The 25,147-nt window shown below is 44.2% G+C and overlaps 1 protein-coding gene and 1 long non-coding RNA gene across 9 annotated transcripts in view; one reads left to right on the forward strand and one right to left on the reverse strand.

Moving 5' to 3' along the window:
• hspg2 (heparan sulfate proteoglycan 2) overlaps nucleotides 1–25,147 on the forward strand; it is a 365,099-nt gene that overhangs the window by 170,243 nt on the left and 169,709 nt on the right. For all 8 annotated transcript variants that reach the window (XM_033047940.1, XM_033047944.1, XM_033047946.1 and 5 more), the window contains 14 exons: nucleotides 557–753; nucleotides 1,596–1,743; nucleotides 3,026–3,153; nucleotides 3,803–3,889; nucleotides 3,978–4,036; nucleotides 5,774–5,847; nucleotides 7,523–7,663; nucleotides 9,296–9,478; nucleotides 10,256–10,432; nucleotides 11,688–11,806; nucleotides 12,728–12,839; nucleotides 13,107–13,217; nucleotides 14,064–14,191; nucleotides 14,875–14,961. In XM_033047940.1, coding sequence (XP_032903831.1) covers nucleotides 557–753; nucleotides 1,596–1,743; nucleotides 3,026–3,153; nucleotides 3,803–3,889; nucleotides 3,978–4,036; nucleotides 5,774–5,847; nucleotides 7,523–7,663; nucleotides 9,296–9,478; nucleotides 10,256–10,432; nucleotides 11,688–11,806; nucleotides 12,728–12,839; nucleotides 13,107–13,217; nucleotides 14,064–14,191; nucleotides 14,875–14,961 — 1,751 coding nt within the window. The remainder of the gene's footprint in view (nucleotides 1–556; nucleotides 754–1,595; nucleotides 1,744–3,025; nucleotides 3,154–3,802; nucleotides 3,890–3,977; nucleotides 4,037–5,773; nucleotides 5,848–7,522; nucleotides 7,664–9,295; nucleotides 9,479–10,255; nucleotides 10,433–11,687; nucleotides 11,807–12,727; nucleotides 12,840–13,106; nucleotides 13,218–14,063; nucleotides 14,192–14,874; nucleotides 14,962–25,147) is intronic.
• LOC116990364 lies at nucleotides 1,914–22,854 on the reverse strand. The gene is made up of 3 exons (XR_004416528.1): nucleotides 22,745–22,854; nucleotides 14,697–14,699; nucleotides 1,914–1,924 (listed from the first exon to the last, which is right to left on the reverse strand). It is a non-coding gene; the product is annotated as an uncharacterized LOC116990364 (long non-coding RNA).

The following is a 25,147-nucleotide window of genomic DNA, read 5'->3' on the forward strand; positions in this document are numbered from 1 at the left end:
ATTCACCACCCTCTGACTGAAGAAATTCTGCTCACCTCCCTTCCTCAAAGAGCGTCCTTTAATTCTGCGGCTACCACCTCCAGTTCCAGACTCTCCCGCTAGTGGGAACATTCTCTCCACATCTGCGGAATTGGAGGGTTATTAGAGGATGGAACATCCAAGAAGAAGGAATATTCTCGGCAGTTGGTAAGATAAAGGGAAATTCCTTGAAACAAAAGGTCCTAAGCATCTTACTTGAATTCACTTACTCAGAAAGCTCTGTGGATGCTGAATATGATAATTTCCTGGGTGAAACGGATATGGGGTTTGGAAGGGAAAGTCATTGTAATGGGGTGGGGATCAGCTGATTTTATTGACTGGGGAGGAGGCAAGGTGAAGTATATGGCAAACTCCTTGACCCGAAAACATCCCCTATTATGCAGTCTGGCCCAGTGAGTTACTTTTTGTGTCCACCCTCCATTTTCTCTTCTGTTTCCAAGCTGTTTAATGTCTGCAATGAAACAGCTGGAGTAAAACTGTGTAGCAATGTTTCTAAACGTTTCATGGCTCTCTGCAGGATAAGTGGCAGCACGAGTCAGGAACTCCTGTGACCCGTGAGGACCTCATGATGACATTGGCTAATCTGGACAGCATTCTTATCCAAACTAAGTATGACAACAGGATGGCCAGTGTGGGTCTCAGTGACATCGTCATGGATACCACCAGCGTGGAGGTTACAAACCTGGGAAGACCACTGGTTGTTGAGGAGTGCAGGTAAACTGGGTTTCCTCGTATCTCACTGTCACTTCAGAAACTGCATTACAGCCAGAACCACATCATCATCTCCATCTGCTTCTGCACTAATTTACGCCAGCGGCAACTAACAGTTTCTTTGAATTTTCCTGAAATTTTTTTTTTAAAGTGTCGCCATAAAACAACATCAATTGTGAACTTCCGGTTGCTTTTGTTCCCCATTTTCCCTGTAACTCTGCATTCGCTGAGCTGAGTTCTCTGATCTTTTGCGTGGGGGACGAGGCTGTGTTATCAATTTAATGTGGGGTGGGGGGGGGTGGGGCTCGGTTGGAATTAGAGTGGGAGGATGTTAAGCAAAAATGGGAATCTGAATTTGTGTGTGGTGATGTGAAATACCTATACTGGCAACTCACGTTTTACGCCTGTTAGACTTATGCATTTTTAAAAGAAAGCGCTTGTTCCTTTAATACCACAGCTTGTTTTAGTGCTGGTATTGTTTTAACAATGCACTCAAATTTACTGCTGACAGCGTATTTGCTTCTATGTTTAATTTAGGCCTATTTGAATTAGGCACTGCTTTTCAAGCTCAATACTCCCGCACAAAACTTGAGATGCCTGTATATCAATTGTGTGCAGATTTCTAATAATAAATGACTGATCCCATCTTTCCCATCCACCTTTAGTTTGCTGTTTCACTTGCACTTCCATGATACCAAGATATTGTTGGAAAATCTGGATTGATGCATATTTATCGGGCGACATTGGGTTTGCAGAGGGGAAAGCCCATGTTTGCTTGTGTGACTTATTTAAGTAACTGGACGTGAAAGACATGAAAAAGTATTGAAAATGCTCTTTGCTTTCAGATGCCCTCAGAGTTACGTGGGTCTTTCATGCGAGACCTGTGCCCCTGGGTTTAACCGTGTACCCAATGGACAATACCTTGGCGTGTGTGACGGCTGCAGCTGCAATGGCCATGCAAGCACCTGCGACAAGGTTACAGGATACTGCCTGGTAAGAACTTTGAATGCTGCACCTGGAATTACAGGGCAACTGTTGGTGGTATGACGGAACAGCGGCACAGGGAGTGGAGTCATAAGGTCATAAGTGATAGGAGTAGAATTAGGCCATTCGGCCCATCCAGTTTACTCAGCCATTCAATCTTGGCTGATCTATCTCTCCTAACCACATTCTCCTGCCTTCTCCCCATAACCTCTGACACCTGTACTAATCAAGAATCTGTCCATCTCTGCCTTACAAATATCCACTCACTTGTCCTTGCACAGCCTACTGTGGCAAAGAATTCCACCTCTGTCTAAATAAATTTCTCCTCATCTCCTTCCTAAAAGAACATCCTTTAATTCTGAGTTTATGTCCTAGACTCTCCCAATTGTGGAAACATCCTCTCCATTGCCACTCTATCCAAGCCTTTCACTAATCTGTATGTTTCAATGAGGTCCCCCCTCATTCTTCTAAACTTGCTGTCTAAAGTCGCAGCTCCAGAGAACCATTCAGTCCCAGCCTCCAGGTACTATTTCCAAGTTTACTGAATGCACAAAAATAAATGGGAACGTGAGCTGTGCTGAGGTTGCAAAATAGCGTCATGAAGTTCCAGACAAACTGAATGAATAGACAGCAGCGTAATAGGTGGAGAACAGTGTGGGAAAAATGTGACGTTTCCCAAATCTTTCAAAACAAGTGGCGAGGCCCCACTGCAGTTGGAGATACAACTTCCTGGGTTGAAATGCAGATGTTATCCAGGAACATCAAAAATTGGTGCAGATTTTGAGTTTAGTTTAGTAGTTTATTGTCACGTGTACCGAGGGCCAGTAAGCAAAACTTGTTTGTTGCTTGCTATTCAGTCAACAGAAAGACTATATTACAGTAGATTCTTCCACAGGTTGAAGAGAATACTGTTTAGTGCAAGATAAAATACAGTAAAGTCCAATTAAAGATAAAAGGGTCTGGCTCAGGACTGCTCACTAGTTGATGTTAGAATGGTTCAGTTGCCTGGTAACAGCTGGGAAGAAACTGTCCCTGAATCTGGAGGTATGTGTTTTCATATTTTGTACCTCTTGCCTGATGGAAGAGGGGAGAAGAGGGAGTATCAGGGGTGAGAATTGCCCTTGATTATGCTGGTGGCCTTGCCGAGGCAGCGTGAAGTGTAGACGGAGTCAATGGAAGGGAGACTGGTGTGTGTGATGGTCTGGGCTGCGTCCACAATTCTCTGCAGTTAATCCCGTTCCTGTGAACTGATAGCGAACATTTGCTGACTCATTTCCTTTGCATCTTACAGAACTGCCAGCACAACACGGAAGGCCCACAGTGTGACAAGTGCAAAGCAGGGTTTTTTGGCAAACCCACAGGAGGGACTCCTGGCGACTGCAAGCCGTGTCCTTGCCCACATACTAGCCCCAGCAGGAGGTGCGTGTTACACAGCTGCAGACCTGGCAAAGCAGCAGTGCTGGAACAGAAACTCGGTGAACTTGGACGCAGTCCTTCTGACTGTGTCAACTTCATGGCTTGGTTTTGATTTGGGAGAAGATTAAAACGGTTCACATGTTAATCAAGTGTTCAGTTTAGTGGCGAGATACAGGCGGAAACACCTCTTCCCCACACTCACTCACTCACTCTACCCCTCCCCAGACCTCTCCCTCACCCGCTCTCCCCTGACCCCACACTCCTCCCCCCACACATCGACTTATCCCCCTCACATCTCTCTCCCGGACATCTACTCCCACCACTCCTCCGACACACCTTTCCCACACTGGCTTTCCCCTTGATTTATGGCACATTTGTCCAGTGTATCCAATGACAAGTGAAGCTGGAACATTGGAGCCTGGATCACAAAGTCATGGCTTCCAGATGCAGGGTAGATCTACTGAAGGCTCCATCAAAAACTACATCAACCAGGCTGCACTGTACCAGAGATGCTGCCTGAACGGCTGAGTTTTGACAGCTGTTGTGTGTCTGTCTTTTGTAAACCAGTATCTACAGTCCCTTCCAACACATATAAATTTGAGGTGGGTTCAGCACAACCAAAATCCTGATCGGTGCTTGTGTTTGTCCTCAGATTTTCGGACACGTGTTTCGTGGGTACGGACAATCGTCCCATCTGCGATGCTTGCCGTAAGGGTTACAGTGGGCGACGCTGTGAAACGTAGGTGCACGTCCTCTACGGTCTGATTTTCTGGCCTGACGGCAACTCTGTGGTTTTCCTGTAACCTGTGTGTGTTTTTTTTTTGTAGTTGTGCTGCTGGCTACACGGGAGACCCAATGCAACCAGGAGGAAAATGTACGCCCACTGGTAAGTTCCAGAAAGCTATAAGTGCCTTCCACAAAAGTTAACCAGTGGTTGTTGGTTGCCTAGAATATAGAACACAGAGCATATCAGTTGAGCTGCTGCAAGTAAGAATTTAATTGTTACGTTTCGGGACATATGATAATAAAAACACTCTTGACTCTCGGTTTGAGAACAGAACGGCGCCAGAACAGGCTCTTTGGCCCACAATATCTATGCTGAACATGATGCTAAGACAAACCCTTACCTGCCTGCACGTAATCCAATCCCTCCATTCCCTGTATATCCATGTGCCTATCCAAGCGTCTCTTAAATGCCACTTGTAACGGCAGATTTTTATATTGTTCAAGAGATTACTCCCTCTAGCCGCTAAATGGACTACATGGTTAAGGGGAATGTCTTTATACGCATGCGAGCTCACCGTCAGAGACCTTCAGAGCTTCTTCACAGACAAATCTTCCAAAACACAGTCTTTTGATGAATCAATTCTTTATTGTTGATGAAAAACAATAAGGTACATCCAAACTTCTTCCAACTGGTTACTATAATCTTCATCGAACTCCAGCTTATCGCTTTAAACGTTAGAAAACTCCTCGTGTCTCCGTTACACTTCACATAGTCAAAGGGTAAACCTTCTCCATGCTGGTCCGAAACTAAACTATAAACTAAGCTTCTGCACAAGAAACTTAGCTCCAAACACGCCCTAAAATACGTCATAAATCCCACCCACAATATAACGGGCAGCCTAAAATTTAAAGACACATGCCATAATTAATTACACAAAAAACAAGCCAAGTGGCCACTAGACCACTGTCATATCTGCCTCCACCATCACCACCAGCAGAGTGTTCCTGACACTCACCACCGTCTGTGTAAAACATAACATTCCCTGCAGATCGCCTTAAAATGTTTCCCCTCTCACCCTAAAGCTATGTCCTCCAGTATTTGATTTTTCCATCCTGGGGAAAAGGCTCTGACCATCTATCCTATCTATGCCTCTCATAATTTTATGCAGCTCTCTCAGGTCTCCCCTCAAACTCTGGCGCTACACTTAAAACAATGCAAGTTTTTTCCAACCTCTCCTAGCTAATAACCCTTAGTCCAGCCAGCATTCTAGTGAATCTCTTCTGCACCCTTTCCAAAACCTCCATATCCTTCCTTTAAAGGGGCGACCAGAACTGCACATAATACCCCAAATGTGGCATCCCCAGTCTTATGGAGTTGCAGTATGACTTTGTGATTCTTATAATAAATGCCCCAATCAATAAAGCCTTCTTTCTGACATCCAGAGATAATAATCCAAATGTATCCAACTGCTCACTGGTCCTAATCCCTTCTAATTCAGGCATTATTCTGGTTAACCTCCCTTATTTTTAGTTTAGCTTAGAAATACAGTGCGGAAACAGGCCCTTCGGCCCACCAACGGTGATAGACAGGACCAATATGGGATTCCCGTATAAAGGAACATCCATATACTTGAGTCCAGAGGAAGGGTCTCAACCCAAAACCACTGGCTGTCCATTTCTCTTCACAGACGCTGCCTGACCTACTGAGTTTCCGCGCCAGTGTGTATTTTGCTCTAGATTCTAGCATCCATGGTCTTTAATGTCAACCATCAAGCTGTTGCCACTAATATTCAGGGAATGGATGGGAACTGGTGCGGACAACGTTACCCATGATAATTCTTGTATTCGTGGCAACCTTGGTTATAATCCTGGATGTGTTTCTTCTTTTATTGTGAAGCGGGAGAAATTACAACGTGCGACAGCAAAGGAACTGACACTACGAAACCATCCGATGGATATTGCGTGTGTAAGGTAGGTTCCAATGCGTGAGTAGAGGGACTGATGACCGCTGGTGAACTTGGCCTGTGGTGCTGGTTGTATTGCATTGAACAGTAGCTTAGGTTAGTTTAGTTTAGAGATACAACGTGGAAACAGGCCCTTCAGCCCATCCAGTCCGCGCCAACTCGCGATCCCCACACACTTACACTGTCCTACACACACACTAGGGACAATTTACCAATTTACCAAGCCAAATAGCCTACAAACCTGTCCATTTTTGGAGTGTGGGAGGAAACCGTAGCTCCCGGAGAAAGTCCACGCAGGTCACGGGGAGAACGTACAAATTCCATACAGACAGCACCCGTAGTCAGGATCGAACCCGGGCCTCTGGCGCTGTGAGGCAGAAACTCTACCGCTGCGCCACCCTGCCACATCTGCAGCTGCAGTCCATTAGCCCAGCTGTTTGTGGAGGCATCCACATCTCCATTCCCCTGAACTTTCCCTGTAATCCTGCAACACTTTCATTTTCAAGCATACATCTGTTTCTCATCGAAGGCAGATATTAAATCTGCCTCCACCACCATCTCAAACTGTGCACCCCCCACATGATAATACTATTCATGCAGAAACTACGGGCCGAGAGCTGGGCGTTGGGATTAATAGGGATTGGGCCGCACTGATCAATATGAACATGGTGGGCCAAATGGCCTCTTACCACGCTGTATGACTGTGACTGCAAATAAGCTCTTCCGTAATTTGCCTGGGAAAGACACAAAATGCTGAAGTAACTCGACATAGCAGGCAGCATCCCTGGAGAACATGGGAATGGTTTTAGTCAGGGCCCTTCTTCAGGGCTGAATAAGGATCCCAACCCGAAACGTCACCTGCCCATCTTCCCCAGAGATGCTGTCTGAGCCGCTGAGTTACTTAAGCATTTTGTATCTTTCCTTGATAAACCATCATCTGCAGTTCCTTGTTTCTGCATTTTGACTACTCCACTGCGAAATTCCTCGAGGTATGACTACTTTGAAGTGTTTCTCCTCCTCCTTGTCCTGAAGAAGGGTCGAAACCTGAAACATCACCTATCCATGTTCTCCAGGGATGCTGCCTGATCAGCTGAGTTACTCCGGCATTTTTGTGTCTTTCCTTGGTAAACCAGCATCTGCAGTGTAGGAAGGAACTGCATATGCTGGTTTAAACCAAAGATAGACACGAAAAGCTGGAGTAACTCGCCAGGTCAGACGGCATCTCTGGAGAAAAGGAATAGGTGACGTTTTGGACCGAGACCCTTCTTCAGGCAGTTGTTTGTTTCCACATTTTGCCTGTTGTTCTTTTCCTTGTAGATTTAGCCTGTGTCCTCTGGTTACTGATACTTCTACTGATAGGAACAATTTCTCCCCACTCATTCCATTAAATCACTTTACCATTTTGAACAGTTCCAGTACATCTTGGCAGCATTTGTCTCAATGATAAGATAATTGTGTCAATTATTCTGGGTGGGTGAAATGCAGGGATAATATTCTTGACCTGACTGAACAAGTCTTGCTGCTGGATCAATTACAATTTTGTAACGTCAAAAGATTTGCCTTTGTCCAGTTCATCATTTGTTGTGCCTCGTTTGTTTGGATCTGAGTACACGTAGTAAATAACAGGTCCTGGTCTTGCACGCAACTGTTGTAAAGCTCTTCCCTTGTTGGCTCTTTTACAGCCCAATGTTGTCGGAAGATTCTGTGCTGAATGCTCAGCGGGATCCTTCAATCTCGATGACTCCAATGTGGACGGTTGCCTGAAATGTTTCTGCATGGGGAACAGCAAAGAGTGTGCCAGTTCATCTTGGCACCGGGACCAGGTTAGTCCATAAGTAGTGCTGCATGTTTATTGAAGTGCTTCCTGTTTCTCAAGTGAAAGGTTGATTCTTGGATTTTTTTTAAACAAATCTGATCTGGTTCACAACTTCACTGCTGGCTGCAATTTTCAAGGAGGCAGAGGATGGGTATGGAGCACCTTAGCAGGGAAAAGCAACTTGTCTATTTATTCAGGGTGGCAGTGGTAGAGTTGCTGCCTTACAACACCAGATACGAGTCATGGTTTGATCGTGACTACGGGTGCTCTGGGGGCTTCAATTCACTCCCACACTTCAAAGGCGTACAGGTTCGTAGGTTAATTGGCTTGGTAAAATTGTAAATTGTTCCTAGTCTGTGTGAGATAGTGCTAGTGTGCGGGGGAGCGATGGTCGGCGTGGACTAAACTGAACTAACTGGAAATAAAGAACTGCAGATGCAGGTTTATATCAAAGAGAGACAGCAAGTGCTGGAGTAACCCAGCTGGTCTGGCAACATTTCTGGGGAAAATCCATTTATTCTGAAGCTATGGCCTCTGGTCCTACACTCTTCGATTGGTGGAAATATCCTCTCCACATCTACTTTATACAGGCCTTCACACTATATTGAAGGCAATATCTCCAAGTTTGCGGATGACACTAAGCTGGGGGGCAGTGTTAGCTGTGAGGAGGATGCTAGGAGACTGCAAGGTGACTTGGATAGGCTGGGTGAGTGGGCAAATGTTTGGCAGATGCAGTATAATGTGGATAAATGTGAGGTTATCCACGTTGGTGGCAAAAACAGGAAAGCAGACTATTATCTAAATGGTGGCCGATTAGGAAAAGGGGAGATGCAGCGAGACCTGGGTGTCATGGTACACCAGTCATTGAAAGTAGGCATGCAGGTGCAGCAGGCAGTGAAGAAAGCGAATGGTATGTTAGCTTTCATAGCAAAAGGATTTGAGTATAGGAGCAGGGAGGTTCTACTGCAGTTGTACAGGGTCTTGGTGAGACCACACCTGAAGTATTGCGTACAGTTTTGGTCTCCAAATCTGAGGAAGGACATTATAGCCATAGAGGGAGTACAGAGAAGGTTCACCAGACTGATTCCTGGGATGTCAGTACTTTCATATGAAGAAAGACTGGATAGACTTGGCTTATACTCGCTAGAATTTAGGAGATTGAGAGGGGATCTTATAGAAACGTACAAAATTCTTATGGGGTTGGACAGGCTAGATGCAGGAAGATTGTTCCCGATGTTGGGGAAGTCCAGGACAAGGGGTCACAGCTTAAGGATAAGGGGAAAATCCTTTAGGACCGAGATGAGAAGAAACTTTTTCACACAGAGAGTGGTGAATCTCTGGAACTCTCTGCCACAGAGGGTAGTTGAGGCCAGTTCATTGGCTATATTTAAGAGGGAGTTAGATGTGGCCCTTGTGGCTAAAGGGATCAGGGGGTATGGAGAGAAGGCAGGTACGGGATACTGAGTTGGATGATCAGCCATGATCATATTGAATGGTGGTGCAGGCTCGAAGGGCCGAATGGCCTACTCCTGCACCTATTTTCTATGTATCTATGTATAGTTGTACATAAGTTTGAGAGGTAAATTTCCCAGTTGTTTTCTTGTGCCATTACTTAATTGCGCTGCTTATTCTTGACCAGGTCCAGGCTGCTTTAGATGAACAGGAAAGGGGTCTTTACAAGTTCACCAATATGGCAGACACACATAGGATCACTGAAGGAATTCGGATCAGTGCCTCGAATGAGCTGATATTTACGAATTTTGCCACTATCCCTCGAGACATCTACTATTGGATTCTACCCAAGAGATTTAAAGGTGACAAGGTAAATGAGACTCCTGATTCAATAACAAAAGCTGATCATTCATTTTATGACTTGCGGCTGTGTGGCCCTGTTTATTCTCAATTTCATTTGCTGATTTATTTGCCTGGAATACTCTTAAGAACTAGCGCTGAAAAGATGGGCTGAATGGCCACCATGTTCTCTGCTGTCGAAAAATTTGAGAATGTTTAAAGAAATAAGAGAGGCTCTTAATTGACTCGTTCATAATGTGCTTTTGACAATCTTCCTTTCCGGTAGAAAAGGTGTCAAGGCATTTCCAAGTCACTTTTTTTTACTGTTTGCTGATGTCGCTTCTGAAGAATTAAGTGAAAGCTGGAGAACATAATGTTATGGAAACTGACAAACAGAGAACTAAGCGCTGTCCTGGACAAACGCTAAATGGTTTCAAGATTTGCGTAAAGATCTGCTGACAAAGAATGGTGAACATTGTCTGTGCAGAATATCACTGCACCCTTGCCATGCCAGCTAACTATGCAAGTGTTTCGTGTAGCATGGAACTGCAGATGCTGGTTTAAACCGAAGATAGACACAAAAAGCTGGAGTAACTCAATAGGACAGGCAGCTTCTCTGGAGAGAAGGAATGGATAGCTTCATTACAGAGAACTAATGACGTTTGTTCTGTTCCCGTTCTGTTGAAACGCTCATTCTGCTCAACATGTGGTTGGAAGTACAAATCTCCAACAAGTTACTTCAGAAGGTTTCTGCGTTTTCTTTCCAAAGATTGTTAATTGCATTCTTCCCTTTAATTAATATCTGTAGGTTACTTCTTACGGAGGGAAAATGCAGTACACCATCCTGCAGAAATTCTCCCACGGTTCCTCAGTCGTCACTGGACTACCGGACGTCATCCTACAAGGCAACAACATCTTCTTGGAGCACTACACCAGGAGGCCAGAGCGCGGTGTACCCACCACCATCACCATTCACTTCAAAGAAGTAGGTTGTCGATTTATTCTAATGTGTCTGGTGTACAAGGCGGAACGGTAGCGAAGTGGTAGAGTTGCTGCCTTACAGCGCCAAAGACCCGGGTTCGATCCTGACTATCGGTGCTGTCAGTACTGAGTTTGTACGTTCTCCCTGTGACCGCGTGGTTTCTCCCCGGGATCTCCAGTTTCCTCCCACATTCCAAAGACGTACAGGTTTGTAGGTTAACTGGCTCTGTTTAAAAGAAAATTGTAAAGTTATCCTTGGTGTGTAGGATAGTGCTGGTGTACGGGGATTGCTGGTCAGCACAGACTCGGTGGGCCGAAGGGCCTGTTTCCGTATCTGTATCTCTAAATTAAACTACACTGGTGTAGAGGCAAGACTCCATTGTTTATTAAAGTTGATGGTGATGGTCATCATTGTATCAAGGACCCATGGGATACTACAAGGGAACTAATAATGCTGCAGAAAGACTTGGGTACATTACCTGCTGCAGATGATTCACTGGGATCTATTGAGGAATTTTAATAAATGGGTTAACAATGACAAACAATGGATAAAGAGTTAGAAAATCCATGCTTGCCCCACCTGGGCTCACAGCTCTTTATCTACTTCCCCTCCACTTCCACCTACATTCCTTCCTCTGAACGTGCAAACTCCACACAGACAGCACTAAAGGTCAGGATAAAACCCATGTCCTTAGAATATCAAGGCAACACTGGGAGGAGTTTGTGCCACTTGCGTAGCCTTTCACAAGGGCTGAGTGGTCGGACGAGGTCTGAATAGTCGAGCAGAAAAAGGAACAATGTCCTTTCTTCATGTAATCGTAGCACCACTGGACCTCTTACAGCTGGCCCCACGCTCTCTGTCACAAAATGAATTGTCTCTGTTAGAAATTATAAAGGGAAATGTTCATCGGTTAAAGATCATAATAAATATCAGTTAGGCCCCGAACCAGAACAAACACAATATAAACTGAAAGCTAACAGTCTGAAATGTCGGAAACTCTTTAAATATTCGGCAGGTCAGGCATTATCTCTAGTGCGAAAAAACAATAAATGTTTTGGTTTGATAAGTCAAGGACTTCAAAAGGGAAGTTGGTTAACCTGTTATTTAGTCACAGTTAAAGGACGTAAAGCAAAATTGCCCATTGATATAATTCTGCTGCATTTTCCATTGTCATCAACGTTTGATTTGCAAGGAAAGCTTGCACCAGTCGCTGGTGTTGATTTTCAGTTATTCACTAGCCGCCTTGATTATGTTTCAGACGGAATGGCGCCGTGCGGATGGCCAGCCTTCCACCAGAGAACACCTCCTGATGGCTTTGGCTGATATTAACCTCTTCATGATCCGAGGGAGTTATTCTGAAGGAGCAACTGAGAGCAGGTAACGTACAAACACCTCCCGGGATAGATATTGTAACTTAGTGCCCAACAAGTTACTTCAGTTGACACAAGATGCTGGAGTAACTCAGCGGGACAGGCAGCATCTCTGGTGAGAAGGAATGGGTGAAATTTCGGGTCGAGACCCTTCTTCAGACTGACAAAGGGTCTCGACCCAAAACGTCACCCATTCCTTCTCTCCAGATGCTGCGAATCCTGCTGAGTTACTCCAGCATTTAGTGTCTATCCTCGGTTTAAACCAGCATCTGCAGTTCCTTCTAGCAAGTTACTTTAGTACCTTTGAACAGTGATCACAATCACCGCCTGCCTTTAAATATGTCATAGTTATGAAGATAGACACAAAATGCTGGAGTAACAGCGGGACAGGCAGCATCTCTGGATAGAAAGAATGGGAGACGTTTTGGGTCGAGACCCTTTGTCAGTCTGAAGAAGGGTGTTCTCGGCCGCATGAAGTGTGGGTTTATAGGTTAATTGGCCTTCTGTAAATTGCCCCTAGTGTGTAGGGAGTAGATGAGAATGTGGGATAACATAACTAGCGTGAAAGGGTGATCAACGGTCGGCATGATCTCCGTGGGCCGAAGGGCCTGTTTCCATGCTGGATCTCTAAACTAAGCAAAATATTAGAAAACAAATTTTCTCCCCAGATGGAAACCGGGGATTTAATGGAAATTCATTCCATAGATAAGAGGCAGGGACTATTGCAATGTTTAAGAGACAATTAGACAGGTACATGGATAGGACAAGTTTAGAGGAATATGGGCCAAACAGATGGGACTAGTGTAGAAGGGACGTGTTGGTCGGTGTGGGCAAGTTGAGCTGTATGACTCTATGACTAGGTATCGGTGAACCAGAACTGAAGATGTCTTACACATTTTGGGGATTAATTGCCATTGTTCATTCACAGAATTTCCCAGATCCGTATGGATGTTGCCGTCCCACATTCCACTGGACAAGAAAAAGCAGTTGAGGTTGAGGAATGTGTCTGCCCTGAAGGTTACAAAGGAACATCATGCCAGGTACAAAAGAACGGATTTATTTAGCGTTATTCATGACTTCTGGGCATCCCAAAGTATTTCACAACCACATCAATGAGAACTGGAGCTGTAAAAAGTTGTGGAAACAGAATACAGAAGTTGATCAATTATTATTTTAATTTTTAATCAAACATAAACAAAACAGTGGAAATAATTTTACATGCTTCATTTTCTACAAAAAAAAAATCCCTTTGCTTATTTTCAAAAAGACACAGCGCAGAATGTTTGAACAATCTTTCTTGTGTGCAGGAATGTGACCTTGGCTACACACGTACCACAAGCGGCCTTTACCTGGGAATCTGTGAGCGCTGTGAATGTAACGGCCACTCCGACTGTGATGTGGACACAGGAGAATGCCAGGTACGTCTTCAGGAAACGATGTGTAGGAAGGTACACAAAAACGCTGGAGAAACTCAGCGGGTGCAGCAGCATCTATGGAGCGAAGGAAATAGGCAACGTTTCGGGCCGAAACGTTGCCTATTTCCTTCGCTCCATAGATGCTGCTGCACCCGCTGAGTTCCTCCAGCATTTTTGTGTACCTTCGATTTTCCAGCATCTGCAGTTCCTTCTTAAAAACAATGTGTAGGCAGGAACTGCGGATGCTGATTTAAACCGAAGATAGACACAGAAAGCTGGAGTAACTCAGCGGGTCAGACAGCGAATAGGTGACGTTTTTGGGTCGAGACCCTTCTACAGACTGAGAGTCAGGGGAAAGGGAAACAAGAGATATAGATGGTGATAGAGAGGGACATAGATCAAATGAATAAACGCTATGCAAAAAAAGTGACGATGATAAGGGGAAGCAGATGGCCTAGGTGAAAACGAGTTACAGATAATGAGACTCAACAAGATGGCTTTGAAGCTAGTATTCAGGATTTGGGTTGGGGGACAATGAAATAAAGAAAGATAACACAAACAAAAAAAATTAAAATATGTAAATTGAGGACAGTTGAGGCCAAAAACAGTGGAATAATGGTAACTTTAATTGATAATCAACAAAACTTCAGATACTGGAAATCCAAAACAAAAGCAGAAAACACTGAAAACATTTAACAAGCCATCCTCGGAAAGGGAAAGGGAGTTGGTGTTTCAGGTCAAAGAAACCTCCAACAGAATGATTTTCGACCCAAACAATCTTTGACAGATCTTTGACAGGTTTGTTTTCCTCTGCGATTGAAGTTTGTTTGTCTTGTCACGTAACTCCAGAAATGCCAGCACAACACCCAAGGCCAGAAGTGTGAGCAGTGCAAGCTGGGATTCTATGGTGATGCCAAGGGTGGAAAGCCAGATGACTGTCAACCTTGCCCCTGCCCAGGAACCACCCCCTCAAATCAGTGAGTGTATCTTCTTATACAGAACGCAAACTTTTCTACAGTTAATACCGATGTAAAGAATGTCTGTTCTGCCTCCATGCTCACTTGGATTACGCAGATGGAGGAAACGTGCCAAGATATTGCCTGAATGGAACATTGACTGTGAATTCCCCTCTTGCACTCTGCCTCACTAATGTCCTGCTCTCGAGCTCAACACTTTAGTCTCCAACTCCGATTAACTATTCAATTCTTTGCCAGCAGCGATAGGTTCTTAATTAAACATGTTTTACTTGTTAAAGAGGATCTTATTCAATCCAATCTTTTAAAAGCCTGAATGGTTTGCTTACACATAGAATCACACAGCATGGAAACAGGCCCTTCAGACCAACTTGCTCATGCCGACCAAGATGCCCCATCTATGCAAGTCCTACCCGCCCACATCTGGCCCATTTCTCTCCAAATCTTTCCTATCCATGTACCTGTCCAAATGTCCATTGAATGTTGTTATTCTACCTGCTTCAACCACCCCCTCTGGCAGCCTGTTCCATATACCCACCATCCTCTCAGTACAGTAGTTCCTCAGGCTCCCATTAAATTTTTCCATTCCATTAAATCATTTAAACGTCTGTCCTCTAGATTCTTGATTCCCCTACGCTGGGTAAAAGCCTCTGCGTTCATTTGTAACCATTTTATTTTCTGCCCAGATTCTCAGAGACGTGTTTCCTTGGAACAGATGGAAAGCCAACTTGTAATAATTGCCCGAGTGGATTCGGAGGCAGAAACTGTGAAAGGTATTGTTCATTGGACTATTGCATATTTGCTCAAATAGAAATCTTTTTTAATGTTGCAATCTGATATTTCCCAACTAGTGTTACAGGTTATTAGTCCGAGGGTCCATATATTTTTCATCTAAAACTTGGAGCTACTTCCAGAATGGTGTCATTTCCATGAACCAACATCTTATCAGATGTGGTGACCTTTTCACCGGCTAGGAAAATGTACCAACATTTGGCCTGAGTTGAGCATCGCCTGTTGGTATGTTGCTCACAAAATGCCACAAGCCTTTGGCATAAAATATCCAAAAATGCAAGTATTCACCATTGAGGGACCATGTTGATTAGTTCTAGCTTCTGTGGTACTCCAGTTAAACGGTTCCATCGAACAGGGTCTCCAAAGTGAGTCCCCCAAGTTGATTGAGTTTCTTGTCCTTTTGACCAGAAGTTTTAAGGACGAAAGATGCTCACTGTTACTCATTGGCTCGGAGATTCAGTCTAAAATAAGTTTAAGATTTTCAACTGAAGACTGCTTTCTTTGGTAGAAATAGTAGAACTAAATTTCAAGTAACAGAATGACAATGTTTCTGCACAGTATTTGCCTGCATTAAAATCTAGCCCAATCAGGGAAGGAACGTCTGACACTGGCTTGGAGGTGGGAAGGTTGATTGACAATCGAGTGTCTGTGCAATGCATCACCACTTCCACTGCTAACTTCCTCCAAAGAAAGCAGCACATCATTGAAAACCCTTTAAAGATAGAACTCCATTCAGGAATATGACACCAAACGAACTACAGTATGTTGCAAGCAGTTTCTTCATGTAGGACTTCTCCCAGACTCTCTACAGTATGTTGAGCATGCAGGAGATTGAGTTGTAGAAAGAAAATGTAGGTCTCATCAACTGTTGAAGTCGACAGAAAGGATTTATCCCACCGTGAAATCAACGATACAACGTCCTTGCAGGAAACGGTGAGTATTGCTGGACAGCACTGCTCCTGATATTATTTGTGTTATTAGTAAAACATAATGACCAGCGGTGTCAAGGTGTTGTTCATTGAAAATAATGAATACAACTATGAGGAACACAATTAAACAAGGTTTTACTGCATGCTCTATTGTCAAGAGTCTCGGGAGAAGCTGGGATCAAAATGCTGACGTTACGGAAAGGGAAACTCAGACTACCTCAAACCAGAAGCTGGAAGGACAGAATAGTTATGATGGTCTACTTTGAAATCCTTTCCGGATATTTTCCATTTATTGTCATTAATTTGCACAATGTTAAATTGTAATGCTCTCTTGGAAGGAAAAGAGAATCCTGAATGTTTAATCACAGCAGATTCATTGGTCATAAGGGAGCTTCCAATTTGATCGGTACCAACCAAGACATGGAGCTTTCAGCTTCTGTGAAGACGGGTTTATAATAACTAGACATATTGCGCCTCACTCTGGAAAAGCTAAAGAGCTCTGCATGGTATAGATGGTACTGGTTGTGGGAGCTCCTGTGCAGTTGGATGATCTTCGGATGCTTTTCAGTCGGCTGGGACTTTCTCCGGTGGCTTTACTGAAGGCTTCTAGTGGTGGCGTGTTTGCTGTGCATTTCTGCCTCTTATGGAGCTTTCAAAAACCTTCAACTTCCAACTTGCTGGAAATCAAGTTGTATATTCACTTCATGGTGTTTTACTGTTTCAAAGGTGTAACTCATTTTAATCACCATCTGCGAATTAGATGTAATTGCAAGCAAAACAAAAAACTCCATTTGCTTTTCATGTTGTAAAGATCTGAGGTAAATGTAGAGAAGCCTTACTAGGGTCGAGGATGATTTGCTTTCACGCTAGCTCTGTGGATTGTCGAGTGGCTGAGAATTCTTCTGTGAGAACATGAGACTTCACTATAGCTGGGGCCGATAGTGGTTGATGGGGTGGCAAATAGGTGTTGGGTGCCTTAGTTGATATGTTGCTGACAAATTGGGATGGTCTCATGCAAGGAAAAGAGAATTCTAGATAACCAGTTGAAAACTTTGGTCAAAATGGAGCGCTTCCATTTGACCAGGACAGGTGGACACTGAGCTTTTAGCTTCTGTGAAGAGGGGTTTATAACAACCAGACATATTAAGCCTTACTCTGGAAAATCTAAAGAGCCCAGGTAAGCTTTAGTTGATGTTGTCACTGCCAAGGACCCCCATGGTTTAGCGAGGATGTTGAATTTATTCAGGAAAGAATGCTAATACACTATCACTATACATGGATAGGATAGGTTTGGAGGGATATGGACCAAGCGCAGGCAGGTGTGACTAATGTAGCTGGAACATGTTGCCGGTGTGGGCAAGTTGTGCCAAAGGGCCTGTTTCCACACTGTATCACTCCATAACATTTAGCCAACTATAGTATGCAAGCCTTTATTGTTCCTCCCCCGACACCAAACTCTTTAAAATAGTCGCTCTGTGTATAATTCTGTCACTGCGTGTGGTCTTCAATTAAATGTATTACTGTATTCCAAAAGAGGTTTCCACCCAGATGGTTCAAAATAACCGTTTAGTCTCTGATGACAGGGTGTGTGGCTGGATATTCCTATCCTTGCCTCTCCTCTCTCCTCTCGCCCATCGGAGCAGTCTGCTCTAATCCCTTTGTCCCTCTCTGAAGTCATAACTAGTTTTTCCTTCCCCTCACCTTCTCCCACCTGTAGACTCCAAGGTGACGGTATGCAAGTTGCCCTTCTGTTGCCTGGAACCAAGCAAGTGCCACAACAAGACGTGGTGGTGTCAACCGGGCTGACCTGGAACCATAGACCATAAGGAAGAGCTTGACGGCTTACATTGTGGTTTGTGGTTTGCAGCAGGATTGTAGGGAGAGCATGTGGCCTGTTTAGGTTTATTCAAAGGTCATTCTGATCTTTGTCAGAGGTACCAATTAATCCCCTTAATCCTACTCACTCTTATCAATGTCCCCGTCAAATAATATCCAATTAAGTTTTCAAAATAAAAAATCATCACACCAGCAGGATGCATAGGTGCTTCTCTTCAGGGGGACCTGATAGAAGTATATAACATTTTGAGATAGGGAAGAAAGTTAGAACTTTTTTCCCAGGATGGAAATATCAAGTACTAGGGGGCATAGCTTTAAGATGCGAGGGACAAAGTTCAAGAGAGATCATAAGATCATAAGTGATAGTAGAATTAGGCCATTCAGCCCATCAAGTCTACTCCGCCATTCAATCATGGCTGATCTATCTTTCCGTCCTAAACCCATTCTCCTGCCTTCTCTCCATTACTTCGGACACCTGTACCAATCTGATGTGCGAGGGCATGTTCTTTATAAAGACTGCTCATTTGTCTGCATTTTGTAGACAGGACAAACTGTGCCGTTTTTTTCTTTACGGGCTAGGTGTCAATTCTGAATCTGTATAAAAAACAGCGTGGTTACTGCCCTGCTAAATCTGGAGATGTTCTTCAGCAGTGACATGAAGCTGTCTAACTTCATCGAGAATGAGGATGCTCATCGAACATCCTCCCCTTTCAGTCAGTTGTCCATCACCGGCCATGACATAGAGACACTTGAAATAGGAGCCGGAGTAGGCCGTGACACTTTGAGCTTGCTCCATCATTGGTCATATTGATGCCACAACCTCAGCTCCATCTCCCCGCCCAAGATTGCTGGCTATCTAGATATCTAGCAGCCTACGTTTTGATTGAACAATGACCGAAAAAAGACACTAAATGCTGGAGTAACTCAGCAGGTCAGGCAGCATCTCTGGAGAACATGGATAGGTGGCGTTCCAGGTCTGGACCCTTCTTCAGACTTCTTCCGATCAATGACCAAACCATCTCTGCCCTCCAGAGCGGAACAATCCAAAGATTCCCCAGCCCTTGCATTAAGAAATTACTCCTCATTTCAGTCTCAGATTAAGGGTTAGGCTACTGAGGGCAAAATTGAGAATCAAGTGAAAGTTTAGCAAATCTGTCACGTCCAATGAGTATGTGTACAGTGTTGGTCTCCTTAGCTAAAATATGTATTTGTGTGTCTCCAAGGAAATACAGTGAAGTCATGACAATTCACTAGGCATACCTGGCATGACCGATTAGTGTACAAGGAGAGATTGAGTGTGTTTTCTAGAGTTTTGAAGGAAGGGAGGAGATCTCCTTGAAGCCTCGGAGTCTGAACAAGAATAATGTTTCCCCTGAGTTAAGAGTCCAGAACCAGGGTTCACCATCCCAGAATAAGGTTGAGGCTACTTGGGACAGAAATGAAAAGAGTTGTTTACTTGCGCTGTTAGTCACACATACTATACTCTCTTAATAGCCAAGAGCTGGGGCACCCCATCAAGTACAAAAGGATGTATAAACATTGGCTGTACACAAAAAAGCTGGAGAAACTCAGCGGGTGCAGCAGCATCTATGGAGCGAAGAAAATAGGCAACGTTTCGGCCCGAAACGTTGCCTATTTCCTTCGCTCCATAGATGCTGCTGCACCCGCTGAGTTTCTCCAGCTTTTTTGTGTACCTTCGATTTTCCAGCATCTGCAGTTCCTTCTTAAACTCTTATAAACATTGGCTGTTGGCAGCGGTGCTCACACTAAATTAGCAAAGGCAGAGAGAGGTCAGATATTCAGTAAAGCATATTGTTTACAAAATGCAAGTTGTAAGGGAGTAGTCCCATTAAAACAAATAGATCAGCACTGCCCCAGGGTGTGTGTCCCCAGCGGAGCTGCTGCACTTATACTCTCATTTGATTTCTTGGAACCGTGTTGCCTTGGTAGAGACCCAGTGTAGCTGCTGGCTCTGTGTTTGTGGATTCTTTAATGTCAAGATCTGATCTATTCTCTTGTACGGCAACATTTGATACCTTTTGGAGGACAATGACAGTTCTTTAAGTTGCACATTTTTTCTTTCGATGAAGAGTGAAGAAAGTGATACAGATATAAAATCACTGTAAAAAGCTTTTAGTGAAATTATAAAGCACACAAAACATTTACAAATAAATGGATTCCACTCCATGTAATAGGCTATTCTAATACCTTAGCTCTCTGATTGTAAAGTCCTGATATGTTGAAGAAGTCCTTGTTTTAGCTTTGATCTCTGTGACTGGGTTTTCACTGTAAAATGGCAGCGGCCTTTGCGGTTGTACTGCCTCAGTGAAGCCTTGGTCAAATTGAACAGTCAGACATGATAGTGTTGGTAGCCCTGAACACAGACTGCAATCACTACTAATGAGTAGGAAGGAACTACAGATGATGGTTCAAACCAAAGGTAGACACAATAAGATGGAGTATCTCATCAGGTCAGGCAGCATCTCTGGAGAAAAAGAATAGGTGACATTTCAGGGGTCGAGAGCCTGAAGAAGGGTCTCGACCCGAAACTTCACCGATTGCTTTTCTCCAGAGATGCTGCATGATCCACTGAGTTACTCCAGCTTTTTGTTTCTTAACATTCCTCATGTACCAGTTTATTGTAGATATTGTACCATAGTTAACCTCTGGTACTGAAATTAACTCCGTTCATCCAAGAAAATGGATTTGTCTTGTTTATAAAGCAGTTAGTACTGGGAGAGCACGGTCCACAAACGCTGTACAAAAACGGTGGACAGTTGATGACAAGTTCATCATAAATATTGTGTTTCCGTTTAGACTCACATCCATGTAACTTGGATGAGCAATAAGGTCTCTTGAGCACTGGACTGCATTTGTAATGAAAGGCTGTTGTGAAAGGAGGAGAGATTCCAGAAGCCATATTGCGTCGAGTAGGTGCTTGTGTTTGTTTCATCAGTGAATTATGTTTCGAATCTTCTCTGTCCACATTCTGAACTGAGTGGCTGAGATCTCAGTTTGTGCTCCTCATTAAGAGAGCAGCCGAGCAGTTTAATTCAGAGTAGGAATTTTGCTTTAACTTTGCTGGTGATTGCGTAAGGATGGAGAGCTTGTGAAAGAAGTATCTGGTGCATGAACAATTGGCCTTTGTGTACTGACTAGCCTGGGTCCTTTGCTTTAATTACTGCCTAATCAATCTGTTGCCGCCTCTGCTTCTGCTGCTAACTAACCTGTGCACCAACATGGGGCTTCCATGTTGGTTACTTGTTGGTCAGGGCTTGCAAACACTACAAGTAATTGCATAAAGCCTTGCCAAACAAGTATGTATTTCAAAATGAAACTACCTGGCTGAAATATGTCTATTGTTGTAAGCAATAGAGTTTTCACCATCCAGTCTCCCCACCCCTCAAAGCAGCCCACTTAAAATAAATCCCATTCTGTCTCATGGTTGGCCACCAGTCAGAGGTCAGGTTGTCAAATTCCATGTCATGTATTTCTTTAAAGAAAGGAAGTATATCTTTGTTTGCTGACAAACTCTTTGATCCTTTGAAAAAAGAAATCTGACGGAATTCTGCACAGCCTGGATTCAGCCAGAGATCCTGGGGTCTGAGGAGCTGATTCCAGACGACTGCAAGAAGATCGCCCAGGGCGGGACGGATGTCGCTGGCAACGCAACAAAACCGAGCGGTCAGCGACATAAGGGCAAGCCCGGCACATCTTCAAAGTCCAAAAACACGACTGTCGATGTGGAGAGATTTGGCAACACTTCCACTCCGGATGCAGGCAACAAGCAAAAAAATACCACGCAAAAGTCACGGCGAACCCTGAAATTCAGGCATTTGATAAAATCCTCCGTCATCAGCTTCAACAGAAGACTAGTGATGTTGGAGGACAACGGTTTGGATCTCAAGGACGGCTTCAAGCACTTGCAGAAGCGGCAAGATGATTTGAGCTTGCAGTTGAAGAATCTCAGCCGTATGTTATCAGCCCCACCTAAGGACAGGCTGATCTCCCAACTGCAGGGGAAGTACACAGAAGTTAGCAGCAAGCTGACTGCCTTGCAGGTACGCCTGGAAATTCTCATTGACGGATTCGCAGCTTTGGCGGAGGAGGTGTCTGTGATGAGGAAAAAGAAGAAATTTCGCACCAACAGTGATCAGCCCAACCTCTCGAACACTGCCACCAGCACTCCTGCAAATCCATTCACAAAACACCCCAAGATGAACTTAAAAACCAATTTGAAATTAAAGCCAACATCTAATGGGGACAACAATGGATCTTTAAAGTTTGTTTCCACGAAGCCTCCCGCTAAAGGCCCACCTCCAAATGCAACTGGGCAGAAAAAGGGCAAAAGGTTTCAGATTCCCAAGAAACCAACTGATCCCATTCATCCTTCGCCAACTTTACAAACACACGTCCTAACAACAGCTTCTCCTAAGCGGTCCACGAACAGAATCCAAGCTAACAGGAAACTTGAAGACTCTGCTAATTATAGGACTAAACATAAATCTCTGCCTGGTAAGAAAGCCCCCAGAGCAGATGTATCAACAGTGAATGTATCATGCTCCCCACTTGATCTCATCCCGTCTGCATTCACCGTAACTCCGGATGGGGCGAGCACTCAAGCAACTCGTACGGTGCTGGGGAGACCCATGAAATCATTCCCAGGGGTATCGAGAGAGAAAGCGAAAATCGTAAATGTCAAAACTGAATCTCGCACAGAGGCCCCAGCGAGGGGCAAAGGTGGAACAAATCCCAGTCTTAAAACCCGTGCAGACTCCACACGTAAAACCAAACCTAGCAGAAGTTTAACGAAAGTTAAAGTAAAACCTGACAAAAAAATAACGGCACAGCCAAAAGATAAAGCAAAACGAGGCAGTAAAACAGCCACACAGTCTCTTAATACTAGTGTGAAGCCCTCTGGTAATATAGGTGGATCTCAGACGCACAAGATCAAACACCCTGGTAGTGATGCTGCATCAACACACAGGAAAAGAAAGACATTCATAAAACAAACTAAATTTGCAGGCAAAAGACCTCTCCCAACATCAGCGCCTGCCAAGAAGGTCTCTGGAAAGAGAAGAACTCAGCTGAAGATCGCCACAGAGATCCCAGCAAATGCACAGTCACTGAAAAGATCTGACGTCCAACCAGTCGCTGAGACACAAGGTCAACCGTGTGCCAATGGCGATACCCCTCGGAGAAAAAACACAGGAGGCAGAGAGAAAAAGACCAAAAAAGCATCTGCGTTGGACATCCTGCAGCTGTTGAAAGGCGGAAACCATTATTCCAGCGCGAATAGGAAGCTCAAGGACATGCCCCTTTATATTACACTCGGTCGCCTGGCCATACCGATTAGAATTATCCCAGATTGAGGTGCGTCTGTGCTGGTTTTCAGTGTACACACCTGACTGAAAAATGCATGAAATGAAATTTCCAACTCATGTACTTAGGTATCTCATTTGCAGGAGGGTGTGATACCGAGTTACTGGGAATAGACTGAGAGTCTTGTGTGCTCGTCCCTGTAAAACATCACACAGAGTAATTGGCAAACGTTTTGAAGGTGTTTTGTATGTAGTTTGTGAAAGTAAAAATGTAGCTCGTCTCAGACAGTACCACGATGCAGGTAACTAACTACCTCAATACAAGCAATGCACTTGGTTCCTTTCCATTTGTGCTGTTGGAATATCTGTAAAGAAACTTGTCTGCATTAATAATTTATTGACTTCAACCAACCAGTCTGCTTTTGTTTCAAATATTCAGTCAGTGCACCCAAAAAGAAATGAGCAAAGCATTCCACCTCCATACATTCCTTGTATCTAACCCAAATTGTCTTTTGTCAAGTGTTTTGGATCTCCTGCTGGAAGGTTGTTCAGAGGTTCTAGGAGCAGAATTAGGCCATTTGGCCCATCAAGTCTACCCTGTCATTCAATCATGGCTGATCTATCTTTCCCTCTCAACCCCATTCCCCTGCCTTATCCCCATGATCCCTGACACCCGTACTAATCAAAAATCTGTCAAGCTCCGCCTTAAAAATATCCACTGACTTGACCTCCGCAGATTGACTTGAATTCCACAGATTCACCACCATCTGACTGAAGAAATTCCTCCTTTCTAAACGTCCTTTTATTCTGAGGCTAGGGCCTCTGGTCCTTGACTCTTGCACTAGTGGAAACATCCTCTCCACATTCGCTCTGAACAAAGGTGCTGGAGGCTCTCAGCTGGTCAGGCAGCATCTGTGGAGGGAATGGACATAAAACATTTTGGGTCAGCACACGTCTTCAGACTATTGGAATTGGTGAATGATAAATGGAAAAGAGAGGTGGGGAGGGAAGAGAAAATGCCCGGGAGAAGTTGTTTGAGAAGGGATGAGTGGACCAGGGTGTTGGGCAGATAGTTATTTTTCCATCTATTAGCCGTGATTGAAAATCCATAGCAATAGGTCGACATCCGAGAAACACAGTTGAAATCCTCAGGGTAGTAAACAAAACCAGACATCTAGACAATCGTAAAATGAAGTGCTGAAATTCTCAGTAGGTCATGGTCAGTTGGAAGCTACTAGCTTCAACAAAGCTCAGTGTAATCTCACAGAAAAATGTCATTTTTGAACTGGGACGTAACCATCCGGCCACAATGTTGAGTTCAACAACATTAGGTAATCAGCAAGTTCCAACGTTGTATCTCTAGCTTCCAATCTTCGATCCTGCTGGTAATTTTGGATCCCCATTTTGCCCTATCCTGTTCAACCTTTCTCTCGACACACATTTTGTTGTTCACTAACACCTTTATAACATCATCCCTTGTGTCACTTGCTCTCTCCTTCCTGCAGCCATGTTGCAGAATTGCCTTTGGGCTTTCAGTCAATAGACAATAGACATTAGGTGCAGAGCTCTATCTAACTCAATCTAACTCTATCTAAGCTCTATCTAACTGGGGGTGGGGGGAGTCCTCCCTCCCCCACCTCCACCTCTCCCCCTTCCCCCACAATCCTACTTTCCCTTCATCTTAAAACTTGCTGCAAAAGTCACAGAGGCATGCAGCACAGAAACAAGCCGCTCTGCCCACCATGTCTATGTTGCCCATCAAATCATATCTATACCAATCCATTTTACCAGCACTTGCTCTGCACTGGTGACTTGAGTACTCGTCTAGATACATCTTAAATGTTGGGCGAATTTCTGTCTCCAATAACCTCCCTGCAGTGTGTTGCAGAGTTAAACCATCCTCTCAATTTGTCTCTTACTTTTCCCAGTTCTGATGACAGGGCAGCCAGCGACTCTGCCCGGCCTGCTGAGTGTTTTATATCATTAACCCATTTCCCTTTGATATCACCCATGTACTCATGCATCGAAGGCTAGATGCAGGAAGATTGTTCCCGATGTTGGGGAAGTCCAGAACAAGGGGT

The sequence above is a fragment of the Amblyraja radiata genome, chromosome 31 (assembly GCF_010909765.2).
Source record: "Amblyraja radiata isolate CabotCenter1 chromosome 31, sAmbRad1.1.pri, whole genome shotgun sequence".
NCBI lineage: Eukaryota > Metazoa > Chordata > Chondrichthyes > Rajiformes > Rajidae > Amblyraja > Amblyraja radiata.